General features: G+C 37.8%; 1 protein-coding gene across 9 annotated transcripts in view; it reads left to right on the top strand.

Moving 5' to 3' along the window:
- The window catches only part of ntng1a (netrin g1a), a 97230-nt gene that overhangs the window by 33395 nt on the left and 47595 nt on the right, over positions 1-16240 (top strand). For all 9 annotated transcript variants that reach the window (XM_051882092.1, XM_051882086.1, XM_051882083.1 and 6 more), the window contains exon 3: positions 15585-16228. In XM_051882092.1, the coding sequence (XP_051738052.1) occupies positions 15585-16228 (644 nt within the window). The remainder of the gene's footprint in view (positions 1-15584; positions 16229-16240) is intronic.

Below are 16240 nucleotides of genomic sequence, written 5' to 3'. Positions count from 1 at the left end.
GGGGCCTGTTGGAGAAACAGATGGAATAGCAGAAAAGGAGATAGGAATAGTTTGACAATAAACATCAATAATGAAAAAAAGTTTGACAATAAACATCAGAGAAAGGAAAGATGGGTTGAGACAGAAGGAGGGGAATATGGTGGAATGTTCAGTCTGTAACAGACATTTAAAACATGGAAATAAATAATTTAATAAATGTGGGGTGGAAGTGCTTGCAGGGTTACGCAGGCTAATACAGTTTTTGTTTTTTATAGTTTGTTCACAGATAAAAACACAAGTTCTTTCAGGGCTTTAGAGTAGTTTTAAAAAAGCTTGTGGGACACACCTAACTCGACTCTACATATAAAAAAACATTAACTTTAATGGGATAGTTCACCCAAAAGTTAAAATTTGCTCAAAGAAAGCACAGAAACTTCTTGTCAGTGCTGCTCCATGACTTTTATAAATAAAATAGCTTCGCTACTGAATATCTACATTACATTTCTCAGCAACAAGGTGGTACACTACCGTTCAAACATTTAGGTTCAGTAAGTTTTTTAGAATTATTAAAAATGCTCACCAAGGCTGCATTTATTTGATAAAAACAGTTATGTGAATTAGTATTACAAATTAAAATAACTGTTATGTATTTTAATATATTTTAAAATGTAATATCTTCCTGTGATGCAAAGCTGAATTTTCAGCATCATTACTCCAGTTTTCAGTGTCACATGATTCTTCAGAAATCAGTCTAATATGCTGATTTGCTGCTCAAGAAACATTTAACATTTTGATTTACAGAAAGGTCAAAAGAACAGCATTTATTTGAAATATATATTCTTTTCTAACCATGTAAAATATTTACATTCACAATTGATCAATTTAATGCATCCTTGCTGAATAGTATCAGTTAAAAAAAAAAAAAAAATTACTGAACCCAAATTTTCAACAGTAGTTTGTATTTTTTATGGCTCCCAATATTGATGTGTGTACATGTGTTGTGCTTGAGTCTCGTATCTGCAGTCACATGTTAACATCAGAATCAGCTGCGTATGTTAGGTTTATCTCTTGTGTGAGTCAGAGTGCACAAGTGGCTTTTAACAAAATGTGTGCCTTTTCATAGTCCCTTGAGCCAGTCATTTATGAGGTAGTTTTGTTAGGATGCTATAGCTCCAATATCCAAAGTATGATAAATATGTTTGTTGTGAACTCACTGTTCCAGAGGAGAGAAGGAATCGTTTCGTTCTTTTATTTATTTATTGATATAAAAAAGAAGGTTTTTTTGTTGTTTCCATTCAAACTGAGGAATTCTTGGCTGTCTTGTTTTTCACACAGAACTTTCATGAATTTGCAGAAATTCAAATTCATGGAACTCTTTCATTGAGTGGTGCTATTCAAAACCTGCAAGGATCCTCTTTATTTAGAGGAAAAGCAACATATTTAAAAATGGCTGAATTTATTCTTAGTTTTTTAAAGAATTGTGAAAAAGTGGCATTTCTTTAAAGTTATGATGCTGACAAGATAACACTTTGAACTATCCATACTTGATTCCACACACACACACACACACACACACACACACACACGCAGGTTTGTTTTTGTGAATTGTGGGGACATTCCATAGGCGTAATGGTTTTTATACTGTACAAACCGTATTTTCTATCACCCTACACTACCCCTACCCCTAAACCTACACATCACAGGAAACTGTGCACATTTTTACTCATTCTGTAATACCTATGTCATACCCATGTCATTATACAAATTTGTGTCCTGATATGTCACAAAAACGCACACACACACACACACATTCTTGTGGACCCCCACGCTGAGCCCTGACAAGTGTAGAATGAGAATTTAGGGCTTTTCATGCTATTTTCTGGGTTGTCTCATTAGATTAGTCTCAAGGCTTAATTAGTCACTTTAAGAGAGCTTAATTCATCTTTTATTTCTGAGGAATGGAGTTAATCAGCCAAGTTGGTCCTTTTAAAGTTTTTAATAGCAGCTTGTCAGGAAGCAAATGAGTCCGTCTGGACTGAAAGACATCCTGGTTTCATTACACATGGAGAAGTTAAAAAAAAAAAATCTCCATGCTTAGAATGCATATTCACCTTTAAACTTTTTTTTGTTTGTTTGCTGTTTTTTTTTGTGTAATGTCCTCACTGTCTGTCTCTCTCACCCCATCTTTCTTTCTCTGTAAACACAAAAGATGCTTGTGTGTGTGCTATGTGCACACATGAATAAGTCTAGCAGAGTACAGAGGATTGTTCTGTGGTCCCTAGAGTCATCTGTCAATCATATTTCACATTCAGTGGTGAAAAAAAGTAAAAGAATCCCCGGCGGATGGTCTAAAGAGGCTTCACTGATCGGCAGGGGTGGTAGGAGCAGAATTTAAAGACCACTAAAGAAGTCTGCCACACACAGACGACATTCAAAGCCATATTGAGTTTAATCATCCCACAGTGCTCCAGTTCCCAGAAAAGAAAAAAAAAAGCAAAATACAGCCTCAAAAAGGCTTTCATCCAAGAATGGTGAAGGTGTCAAATAGGGACATTTGACTGAATTCTTTGACACCTTCAACAAATAAAAAAAGTCAAACCCCTTTTGCTTTTCTGAGATTGTTAGAATTGCAGTATAAACCAGATTAACCACAAATGGAGATCTCTCAGCCAACAGTAATTAATGTCTGCACAGCGACTCTTAATTAAGCAGACACAAAATAATAAAACTATATTATGAGTTAAATGGCTGTTCTAGGGGCCTGAAATTTCAAGTTTTCTTGTATCAAGGGACAATTTCCCTGTCAAAAAGAAAATCCCAAAAGAGTTGTTATGAAATTATTCTGAATGAAGCCCTCGGGCTGCTATTTACAGAGATTCACCAATGACATGGCTGAGAAATGACTTTTAAAATGCAAGTTGTAGCTGGCAGTAACAATATAGGTCCATATCGCAGATCTTTATAAGACATAATGAATTGCAGCAATGTTATTTGCGGATCTCTACAACCAACGCTTGTCTCTTCGCATTTAGCACATTACTATTATCATAAAAATATTAGTCTTTTGGAAATACTGCAAAATTGAACACCTTACTAGGTGAAATGAGTTTTCTATCCTGGGCGCCCTCAAAGGAGGGTGCGATCAACACCGAGATGCTAGTTCATTCAGCCATTCAGCCGTAGCGGCAAAGCAGACACGCAAAATATGTATTTCTGATTGGAGGTAGAAAACACAGAGGAAGAAGGACTGAAGAAAGAGAAAATATGATCTGTCAGTCAGTTCAAGACAAAGGCAGGATTATCAGGTCTACAACAGTGTGAACATTGAACAGCCTTAGCCTCTATAACTTCTGCTGCCATAGTAACCCACACCGTGGCCTCGGTCATGCTCTATGAATGATGCTTTGTTAACCGCAGAGAGACTCATGATGTGGATGATCACAGTGGGTGGCACGATGAAAGAGTGTGTAAATAATTCTGTAAAAGCCAATGAATTCGCTTTAATAAATTTCTCAACTGTTCCAGTCCCTGTGCTTTATTAAATGGCATTTACTTTGTATTTTTAGCATGTTTTTGTCAAACCCTCTTATAATGTTTATAACCAGTGGTCAAAAGTATTTGAGTAAATGAAATTAGTTACTATACTCAAGTATCTTTTTGGCTACTTTGTAATTTGACTGAGTATCAAAGATATTAGAAACTTCTACCAGTTCTGAATTTTGTATCAAAAACTCCCTTAGAATTAAACAGGCTATTTTTGTCAATAGGCTTCTATGTTTAAATAACCTCTGATATGATTGGCTAAATGTTTTGAATGTGAATGAGTAACACATTTTTATGTTCCAAATTTGCTGTCAGGTCCAATGAATTTGGCACGGCCCCATTCTTCAATAACAGCCTCTTTGCAAAGCCTACATTGTGAAAGCTTCTCAAAGCAATTCATGCTGAAATGTGAAGCACTAACTGTTAGATCAGAGTGAAATTATCAGGGACGATGGTCAAAAATAAACTTGGGAGAATATGTAGAGTGACATACGCTATACAAAGCTAGAAATAGCAAAATGTTTGGCAAACGTCTCTCACAGCTAGCTACTAATTAGAAAACTATATTTTTCTGATGTTTTGGGGTACTTCCTACTTCTTCCTTATTTCCTCAATACGACTGAGTAGCATGATCCTGCAGCACTGGAGCCTGCAGTGTATGCTCCCCTATATTCTGGTTTTAAATTAAGTTTTCTTGGAACAAAAGACCTTATTTTTCAACTGGAAATAAGATTTTTTTTTTGCTTATGTGCTAGAGCTGCAAGATTCTGGATAAACTGAGAATCACGAGTTTCTGACAAAATGTTACAAAATGTTACTGCAAGTCTATTTAAAATGTTTAATTGATCTGAATGAATTATTTATAATACAAGAACGGTTTGAATGAATGATTCAATGACTCATAAATACTTCACTTGTGTCATTACTGGATGAATCAGCGTTAAATTAATGATTCAATGACAAACATGTATATTTATTAGCAGTCACTTGTCGCCACCTGGTGGCATAACAATGTAATCGATAAAATTGTTATTTGAATTGGCAAGTTATGTTCAAAAAGTGATGCTCTAGTTTAATATTGTCCATAGACATCATTGTTTATATCCGAATTATAAACTTTTATCCCAGTACTTATGTGATAATTTGAATGTTTTTAAGACAGAAATAACGATACTGTGTGGTTGAAAAAGTTGATGCAGTTGATGCAAAATGCAGTCAAACTAAAATTGTTTGTGCTGTTTTTTTATTACAATAATGAATTAAAATAGTGTGATAACAAATACCATTTTGCAAGATCAAGAAGGATAATGAAGTCTTGCACATTCAATTTTAAAATGGCCCACCCACTATTACATTAAAAATGAGGTATTAATACGAATAAAGTTAATACATGTTAAAAATGTAATTTCTGTCTAGTCTAGTCTTTACACCTGTTTGTTTCAGGTTTGAATCAGTTCTCCTCTGGTTGAGAAAAAACTACAGTCCTAGAAATTAGGTTCTAGGACTGTGGTCCTGAAACTGCAGCCTCCGATATTGCAATAAACTATACATGTCTACATTTAGTATTCAGCAGCTTGCCTTATCCAGTATAGCCAATTGTATAATACTATTGCCATGACTGAACAAGCTGTTGAATACTGAATATGTGCAGTGTAGTTTCCATAAATGGATTGGTCAGGGAGTATGCCTATTATATATTATAATATTTATAATATAATATAATATAATATGATCTTTATTTTATTTCAAAAGAGCAAAATGTTTTGTTTTGTTTTTTTTTTCCCACGATACTGTATGGTCCCTTTAAAAAGAGTGTGTATGTTTGGTATGTCAGACTTTTGTTTAGAGTGGAGTATTTTTCATTTTATGTGTAAGTACAATGTGTGTGTGGTGAGTCTGTGCTCTGTGGTAATATCGCTGATTAGTTCTGGCAGATCAAAAGAAGAAATAACTGAGCGAGGCAGGTCATCAGACAACTTTGTGTGGTATTTTTGATCTTTTGTGATTCTCTAATGAGATCAGCTATGGGTGCTTCCCTGCATGTAATGGCTGCTACTTTTATGAAGAAAAGAAATGGACGCTCTTAATGGCATTGAAAAGAGGAAATAATTACTACCACTTGAAGTTCTCTGTACTACTTAGAACATTAGGGGTGGAGCATCTAACTTCATCCTGTCTTCATTTGTACTCTCATTTTTGAACAATCAAAGGGGGGTTGAACCTCTGGCCCCGATAGTGCTGCCCCAGCAAAACAAACAGACAACTGCAGGCTAGAGAGAGTTCTGCTGTCACAACACATTAGCTTGAGATCTGACATGTAATCTCTCTAAATGCTATATGGCAGCAGAAAGCCATCAATAATTAGTGGTGAGCTTTTGATAAACAACTGATATAAGAATGAGGGTTCATCTTCAAAGCTCTGCTCTCATGCAGTTTTTTTACATGCTTTACTAAGTCCATTTTGTAAAGATGCAGGCAGCCATTCACTTTTCATCCCTCAAGGAATCACCTTGACATATTGAAAGTCAGTAGGTGTGATCTGCATCTGTGAAAACAGCTTCTTAAGTGGTGTCTTTTGAATCGTGATTTTTTTTTTCTCTTTTTACTGTGTCCATAGGGAAGTTGCCCAGGCCGTCTAAAATTATATGTTGTAGCTTTTCTATGATACACAGAGGGGACAGTCTGCAACAGATTGTGTTAAGCCTCAGAAAACTCCTGTCACAGGCATGATGCTTTGATGTCGCTAAGGTATTCTGATCGTTGTTTGAAATTACATCTATCTATCTATCTATCTATCTGTCTATCTATCTATCTATCTATCTATCTATCTATCTATATCTATCGTTTGTCTGTTGGTCAGTTGATCTATCATTATATCGTTCTTTCAATCATTCAATCAATTATTTTCTGGTCTCTAGATATGTTTGACCTCCCTCCCTAAATGTAAGTCTGCCTTTTTTTTTTTTCTGCCATTTTATTACCCATCAAGTAAAAATCACAAGTCGAAGCTGCATGATTTTAGTTATCATTCATTTCTGTTGTACACATGGTGGTGGGTAAACTATGGGCAAAATCGTATTTCTTACCTAAAAAGGTTAAAGGTTTGTTTTAATGAGCATGAGTAATAATAACGATGCATGCAGCACTAACTAGATTTTATCATCTCACGTCACTCACCTCATTTACTTTATTGAATTAGAATGATTAGTATCAAAAAAATAAATAAAAAGACTGCTGGAACAGGTCTGATTTAAAGTATCATGAATTTAGCACTGGTCGTTCATACCTCAGATTTGAAAAAGACTCAAGAAAGGGCCATGTAAAGCTGTGGAAAAGTGGGAGTGTAGAGGGTGGGAAGAGGGGAGACAACAACCAATAAAACACAGAGAAATGAATATTAAAATATGAGCAGAGAAAAAACAAACAGAGTTGGGGGCACCTTGATGTATTTTAAAAATATAACCCTATGACGGCAAACTCACAAAACTCTTTCATTAGTGACTACTAACTATTATGAACAAATCAAATACATTCGGATTAATTATTCAATGATGTTCGGTCTACATCATTTTCTACAACAGAATAATTCACTGTGTCATCACAGTCATGATCAGATGTACCGCTGTATCAGTGTCCTTATTTGCACATATATTTTATTAGAAGAAGATATGATGAACTATGTGCACATACACTGTGCTGGTTCATGTTTGGATCAGGAGAGTATATAAAATATGTCCATAAAAACTTAAAACACGCTTGCTCCCATCCGGATATGAACTGTGTCCTCGTTGCGAGTGTTGTTAAACTCATTACGGCGTTCCGCGCAGAAACCGCTCTCATGTGCGCTCCATGTGTTGTTACTTATAAAATTTTGTTACAGTCATATTTTCCATGTGTTGGTAGTCAAACAGCTCTGACCGCATCGTGGGGAAAATGCAAACAGCACTTTTGTGGTACTGTAGTGAGGAAACTTACACTTATAACATGTCTGAACGCAAAGCTGAAGAAGCAGAGGTGAACAAACAGCCCTGAAACGTCTTGTGTGAAATTTGAATTCTCCACTGTAATGAAATCTCATGCACAATACAGTGCAGGGATTGGATTAAAAGAGTTAATTCTCATGAAAAGGGTTGAGAAAAGCTCAGAAACTGATAACGTAGATGCGTACTTTCCAGTCACGAATTAATGCATATACCTCACTTTTTGTCACGTTTGTTCAACTTTGCTTTTTGAAACGGAAGAACAAAATAGCTCTGAAAAACAAAAAAAATTACCACTTTTTCCGTAATAATAAACATGAGTTTTATTGTTGATGTGCAACCTGTGCAATATCTGTTAACATCTCAAAAAATGTGTTTTAGGATTTCATGACCTTTATATGTGTTACATATTAGTGTTGTCAAAAGTACCGGTACTTCGGTACTGAAATTTTGAAAAGAGTACTGAGTATCTGGGTATATTCGGTACCCACTGATAGGGCTGTGCCAGTATTTACGTGAATACGACACAAGTGAAGCACAAAGCTTTGTTTATGTAGAAATAATAGGTTAGCAATTAAATGTGACATCGCATCCATGGAAACATTTGGATTCATGCTGAATGAGAGAGGTGCGCGAGTCCATATTTAAGCTTTGTCAGCTTTGTATTCTGTTTTGCGAATCTCAGTCTGGTCACCTGATTAGCAGAGAATTTAACAATATTCCATTAGTTATTCCACTGAACATGGATCTCCATTTATTTTCTCAAATCTTCACTCACGCAGGGGATTATAAACGTTTCTTCCTTTCGTTCGCTTTAGGCCTGTTATATTCGCATTCTTTACTGTGATAAAGTAGAAAAAACACTGTAGGACAGAAACCTTTTTGCTTGCACGTCAATTTCTATTAAATACAGTTTGTGCTTGTTATTAGACTTGATAAGGCGCGTCAGGTTTATTTGTATAGCACGTTTCACACACTGCGATTTTTAGTTTCGCTTTCTCTGACAGCGCGAAATCAAACCTAGCCTGAATGTCTTGGCCCTGCTGAAGATAAAACTCGCTCTTCGGACCTTTTACAACAAGTGTCAGTTGCTTGTAACATCAGGAGATAACATGAAGATATTATAAAAGAGATGCTCTCTTTCCTGCTCGTGTCCCACATCCCTGTCAAAGCACAGAGCGGTAGGCTATATGACACATCTTTGTGTGGAAATAAAAAAATGAATGTTTTTTTTTTTTAAAATAACATTTAACTTTCCTATTATTTAGTTTATCATTATTTATTGATATTTATTTCATAGTTTTACAGGCTGTAGTGTGTTGTTTCACTGACGGAATAGCTAAAATAAACACGCACGTCTGTTACAAAATGGATGTTTGAGCATTTGTTTATTTATTTTTTTATATTTCAAAATTTATTTAATTGAGGTATATATACACACACAAACATACACACACGCTCCAAATATTTATATGTATGATTATCATCATATTTAATATGTTTTTAAAATAGGCTAGTTAAATAAAATAGTAAAATAGTTCTAACAGATTTTCCTGTGGTACCGAAATTGGTACCAAGAGCTGTAAAATTTTAATGGTATTGGTACCGACTACTGGCATTTTGGTACCGTGACAACACTATTACATATATTGTATATTTTAAATCCAGACAGCATGTGTCAATGGATTTGGCAGGTAGGGATTGAACTGGCTTCACTTTTTGTCTGCTATCTCGTCCCGCTGACCTCTAGTTTAAAAATGTGACTGTAATTCTTGGTGGGATTTGTCCTGGGGTCTATTACACACAGTAATCTGTGTTTCCTGTATTCAAGAAGCGTGGCGGTGAAGCCCAAGTGCGTTTGTGGCTGTTCTGCAGGACGAGCTCAAAGGTGCTTGCAAGAGCACAGAGGCAGATTGAAAAGGAGTCTGAGCTTCAATCAAACCGAAGGCCTTGGAGAAATCTATCCCTCCACCAAGGTCTCATTTATGCACAAGTGATGGATTTAACCGCAGTCTGGGGGGAGAGAGAGAGAGAGAGAGAGAGAGAGAGAGAGAGAAAAAAAAAAGGGAAATTACATACCCAGACCCTCATGTTTATTTGTAACACCTGTAAGCCGTGCTCGTAAAATCAAATTTGCTCCTTTGTAATTTAGTGGCTAATGTCGTGTCATATGAACAAGTTTGATTTAAATCATTTCATGTTAGCACCAGAAAAAGATATATGCAAATGGACTGACCTGAGCCTGTTGTACGGTCTGGCAAAATGGCCTCTGACAGATTAGACATTAACATTTGAAACGATCGAGGAGAAATCGCTCTTCACACTGGTCTCCTTTAGCTGAGACAATTACACAGTAGATTTCACAATGTGAGCACTGATCTCAGTGTGGCCGCTGCATAGTAATTTCATTTCCAATGAAACGATATTGATCTATTTGTCTTTTCTGAAAAGCTCAAAACAGCCGCAATCAAATACGTGAAAAGCATGGCAAGAAAGTGATGGAACAGACAATACGCTTGCTGAGTTGCGATGCATATTGGTGTGTGGGCATGTGTGAGTGTGCTTGTGTGTACGGATATTTGCACATATGTGTTTGTTAAAGGAACATAGAGTGGGAAAAGAGAGAGAAATGGAGACAGAGAGAGCAACTTTGATCCGGATTTCATGTCACAAACATCTGTCACACAAAAGAATTTGTTTGATTGGTTGGTCCTATATATCTCAGTCTGCTGTCAGCCACAGTAAATTTATACGCGGTCACATTGGTGATCTGGTAATCTGAAGCCTTGCCTGCCAGTGGGACAGTCGTATCTCATTCACTTCTGCCCTCGACAAGAAATTCCCACCAGAATAATAATTTTTCATGTGGCTTGGTCAGAATAGGTGCTAAAATACTAATATTTGTCTTTACAGTTCATGCTTTCGAGACACTTTCACATGACTCATGACAGTGTTTCAATGCACCTCTCACACAAGCTTCATACACCACTTTGACCTCCACATTAAAAATACTGCAGATAGCATCACAGAAGGATGTTTTGTGAGGTTTTAAAGGCCTATGAGTCTTTTTAAACTTAAAAAACATACAAACTAGGGTTTGACAAAGCAACATTCAGTGTTTGTCTTGACAAATTTTGCTTTCATTGTTAAAAATTAGTTATATTTCTTTACATTTTGTTTTGCTTTAATTCTAGGGATGTAACGATGCATCCGGAACCGGTTGAAAATCGATGAACATATGTGACGATTCATGTCCGTTGAGATGCTAAATGAATCGTGATACATTTGGGGGCAGGGGTTTAACGTATAGCTGAGGGGAACTGACTGTGTTCAGAAAATTTTAGATGGTATTTTCTTTTCATCTTCCGTACATTATGCATTTTAAAGTAGTTTTAGCGCACAGCCTTGCTTTGTTTACATTGGTAACCATGGAAGCGCTGCTGTTCTATAAGCGCCACCTGCTGTCAAGACAGTGAATTTGCGTTCTCATGCAGCTCGTCTGCAGTTATGAAGTTTTATCTAGCATAATTTCACAAAGCTAAATTCTGAACATTCTGTTTTTGCTTCAAATGTTAAAAATTATACAATCTAATTTAAATTAAAAACTGCTCATGCTGCATGTATGCAGCATCTTTGTTGGGATCATGATTAAAATGCAGTGGTTGCCTCTAATTTTAAATGACTACAGATAGTTCAGCATGTAATACAGCAAATAAACATCTTGTTCATGTACTCATATGAAGAGATTTCTTTTATTTGTATTATTTATTTGATTTAGGATTTGTTTTAAAGATAGTTTTGTTTTGTTATAAAGATTTCACAATGAAATTTTGTCTGAGAAATAATAAAAAGACACTTTCTCATTTAAATCTCATGAGAAAATCATGAGAAAATCAAATCATGAAACCAGTATCATGAATCGTATCGTGAGTTGAGTGAATCGTTACATCCCTATTTAATTCTGCCTACTAAAATTCAATTTCGAATCGCAGTTCAGGAATTTAAAAGGCATTCTCAATTAAATTCTGAGTGGTGCGCAACTCTGTTACATCACCCATGAATTGATACGTCATGCAAATTCCCTTGTCATCACTGGCTGCGTTTCAAACGTTCAGTGGCAAACAAGGTCATAGTTAATACTATCTGATCTCTGAGAGTCATGCTACAATGCCCTACATGCTAGGCAGTGGTAATGTTGTTGCTTGACGCTCCATAGAGTTCAGTGCGCATGAGTCATGTGAAAGAGCCTTCAGTCTTGATCCTGCAATTTGTGAGATTATCAGCAGGAAAATAATGGGAGTCATTACCGAGTGTAAGCATACACTGTTGATTGTGGCTGTGAAGAGGCAGGCTTTTGACATGGCTTTCATCTGCACTCTTCTGTTCGAGACAAATTATTGCATTGATAATACATCTTCATTTAACAGAGATGTGTGATCAGCCGTGAGAAAAACACTCAGCCAGGCACTGAACAGACAAACGGCGTTTGTACGACGGGTGGGTTTTTTAAGGCTGTGTTTAGCAGGCAAGTGAGAGGTGATTCATGACGACTGTGTGCGTGTTTGTTGGTGTGAAATTACCCAGAACACATTTAATGGGGACAACAGGCTCGGATTAGAACCAGGCAGTGGAGTGCATGTGCAGTGCGTCTCTCTTTCTATTTTTCTTTCTCTATATCTCTGACCCTCTTTCTTGTTGATCAAACTTCATCAAGCTCTTTGTGGAGGGGATTAACCTTACACGGTTTGGAGCCTTGCACTGTCATTAACACCAATTCACAGAAAGCTGTCTGCTTTTCCAACTGAGCCTAGCTATCAAAATCCCCAGCCCTGGTCCAAGTATCCTGGTCAGTTTAGGATTAATAGGAACATCTTTAGTAATTACTGATTTGACAGCTATATCATTTTTTCTAATGTGAGTCAAACCTTAACGTAATCCTTACATAAAGCTCTCAGTGGCATGAAAGAACTTTTTATGTTTGCTTTTCAGTGGTTCCTTTTAAAGGTGATGTCTCTCTCTCTCTCTCGATAAATGTGAGGTTTGCAGTGGCTGGGGAAAAAACACGTAATTAATCTTTATAAGGCATTACTGTGTGGCCTATTTACTCAGATCAGCCTCTAGTTTTGCAGCTGCAACACTACAGATTACTGTTCTGTGGACAAAAAAATAAATAAATAATAATAAAATAACACAAGCTTGGGGTAAGTGTGGGGCTGTGTTTGTGTGTGTTACAAAAATCAGATTGTGGTCCTTTATTATGATTTCACTTTTTCAACTTTAGTGTGTAATGTTGCTGTTTGAGCATAAACAGCATTTGCAAAGTTGTGATGCTCAAAGTTCAATGCAAAGGGAGATATTTTCTTTTACAGAAATCACTTTTTAAGGACTACAACAAACGGCTGGTAGGGACTACAACGAGCTTCTTCCCGGGTTGGTGACATCACAAACCCGAAAATTTACATAAACCCTGCCCCCGGGAACATGCAACAATGTGGGTGAGGCCATGTTGGGCTGCTTTAGAGAAGAGGAAGAGTTGTTGTAGTAGAGTGTTGTTACCATGCCGTCATTTTACACCGGACTGCTTCACAAACGAGGGTCTGGATTTGCACAAAAGATTAACATGACGGCACATGCTAGTCGATGAGTTGAATCAACTCCACAGCAACTACATAAATTTATCCACTAACCATTCAGAAACATCCAGATGCATTCTAAAAGTTGTAACTTCTTCCTGAGTCTCTCCATCAGTGTCCGACTGAACACAGTTACTGACCATCATTATTTTGGCTGCATGAGATTCTCCCGCTTTGTTGTCGTTGAGCAACCGAAGCATGAGCTGTTAAAGCTCCACCCTTTTCTGGAAACGGGGGCCGGGAGCAGCATCTCATTTGCATTTAAAGGGACACACACAAAAATGGCATGTTTTTGCTCACACCCAAATTGAGGCAAATTTGACAAGCTATAATAAATGATCTGTGGGGTATTTTGGGCTGAAACTTCACAGACACATTCTGGAGACACCAGAGACTTATATTACATCTTGTAAACGGGGCATTATAGGTCCCCTTTAAATATAATATCTGTGGAAATGCTGTAATATTTTTGTTTAAAAGCTTAGGCTCGTTCTTTATAATTACAATGAAATCTGCCTCTCTCCTACTCAATCCTCAGTCCTCTTTCTCTGTAATGAATGACTTTTCTTTAGAACTTGCTTTTGGTTTCTTAACACTGTGTTCTAACCAAACACTACCCAAAGCAACAAGTGATACATCACATTTGTTTCATATTAATTATAGTTTCCTCATAACCAGCCTTGGAATTTTATTATATTTTAATGTACATTTTGTCATTTGCATCTTCTATTTTTATTGAATTGCACTGTGTAGCCCCACCTTCAGCGAAAAGTCATTGGTGCAGAATCCTGCAGCAAATATGTTCTGATTGGCTGTGATTTTGTTGCTTGATTTAGTATTACACTCAAACCTCAAAGTCTGTCACTAAAATGGAAATACTCTACCTAAAATAATTACTTGTTTGCCAGGAGTAATTGCATACCTCCCCTCAACAAGCTGCGCAATATGTGGTATCATTCATGTTCAAAAACCGAACATAATTTGCAGGACAAATTATTTACCAAAGTTGAATTCTTAGGGGTAGGGGTTTGTTTAAATCACTTAATCTCACATTCCAAGTATAAGAAACAGTAGTATTGATGCTTGCTAGCTAAATATAGAGTGTTATAGACACCGATTAGTTCTTCTCTTCATAAGAGGGCTAGTGCCTGAAGCACATGCTGAGATAGAACAGCATGAACAGCTCTGCCCTCTTGACTGGATGGTCTAGTGAGAGGCATGTGGACTCCAGTGGTGGGTCTGATCGTTCTCCAAGCTAACATGCACAGCTGTAGAGGACTGGCTGGAGAGCATATTAATGCCACTTTGTCAAAATTAAGAGGTTAAATGGTTGTCAGGGCTTCGTTGTCACATTGCCTTGGAGGACAAGGCAAGAGGAAAAGCCTATTAACAGAAGCACTCATTTTTCCCCCCCTGTGTACTTTTCTGCCACTGTGTCTCTCATTTTCTTCTCCGCAGTCCCTTTCTCCACCTATCCTTTATCACTGTGCTCTTCCCTAGTGTCCAGGCCTGCGGATACCCGCAGAGAGACAGACATCTCCCACTTAATCAGCTGCTGTGTTTCTTGTTCAGATAAATTGGAGCTTGTTCCTCTTGAGAGGTATTTCCTGGAGGACGCCACAGCCACCCGACAGTATCACAGCCCCACAAGCCCCTGCTTAGCGCACGCCAGCATGTGGTGCAGCAGAACATACCAGTATGCTGATTAGTGTGAATGTTTGAGAGGGGGATGCTACAGGGTGAAGAAGGGCAGTTGATATGAGGGCACCAACAGTCTTCACGCAAGCCAGCAGCATGCTTATTTTAATGCCTCTTTTTGAATTGTAGATCTGTGGGATATTTTTCACCTGCCAGTGGTAGCTGTGACAAAAGTGCACCTCTGGGTGTCCTTACCTCAAGGTGTAGAACAAGGTAGCCTTTATGCAAAAGAATGACTTGAGAAGAGTGTATTATTCACAATTTGTCAGTCTGACCTTGTCTGATATTTTTCTCTCTTTTAATGAGCATTTTAACATGAATCCATGTCCATTCTTAGCTCTTGTTCTTTATTATCATGGATAGATGGAACTTAAAACAGGGAATAATCTTCTCATAAATTATGTGCTAAACAAGACTGGTTTTACTGGTTGTCTGCATGAGGGAACTTGACTTTAAGTGGCTCTATAAAAGATCTATGAGTCTTTGGGCATTTAATGGCCAGTCCTTATCTAGATTCAGACAACAGCTGGAGAATAGATTTGACCACTGCTTCATATCCATAATAACACTGATGTACCACCACCAAGGCCAGTTCGTTTGAAAAATAAAAGTCCTCTTCATCTCATTTGCCTACACCAACCCTGTATCTGCCCCATATACCCCATATCTGCACACGTGATAAAGCTCATAAAAACGTGTTTGTTTGGATTCTCATTTAACTGTTGACTTCTTTATTTGCTTTATCTTGTAGGAAAACCCCTATATGTGCAACAATGAGTGCGATGCAGCCACAGACGAGCTGGCCCACCCACCTGAGCTCATGTTCGACTTTGAGGGCCGCAACCCCACCACCTTCTGGCAGTCCACCTCCTGGAAGAAATACCCTAAACCTCTGGCGGTCAACATAACCCTGTCATGGAACAAGACCATTGAGCTGACCGACGACATTGTCATCACTTTTGAGTCGGGTCGGCCTGAGCAGATGGTTTTGGAGAAGTCTCTGGACTATGGACGTAGCTGGCAGCCCTACCAGTTCTACGCTACTGACTGCCTTGACGCTTTCACTATGGAGCCAAAGACGGTGAGAGACATTACCCAGCACACATTGCTGGACATTATCTGCACCGAGGAATATTCCCGAGGTTACGTGTGGAAGAACGACAAGACCGTACGCTTCGAAATCAAAGACCGTTTCGCACTGTTCGCCGGGCCTAAGCTGCACAATATGGCCTCGCTGTATGGACAACTGGACACCACCAAGAACCTGAGAGACTTTTTCACCATTACTGACCTGCGCGTACGTCTGCTCAGACCTGCCACGGGCGCCACCATGGTGGATGAGAACAACCTTTCCAGATACTTCTACGCCATCTCTGACATTAAAGTACATGGCAGGTAAGACATTTG

The sequence above is a fragment of the Ctenopharyngodon idella genome, chromosome 23 (genome assembly GCF_019924925.1).
Source record: "Ctenopharyngodon idella isolate HZGC_01 chromosome 23, HZGC01, whole genome shotgun sequence".
Classification (NCBI taxonomy): domain Eukaryota; kingdom Metazoa; phylum Chordata; class Actinopteri; order Cypriniformes; family Xenocyprididae; genus Ctenopharyngodon; species Ctenopharyngodon idella.
The sequence above is the reverse complement of the archived record's forward strand: the minus strand, read 5'-3'. Positions and strand labels throughout refer to the sequence as shown.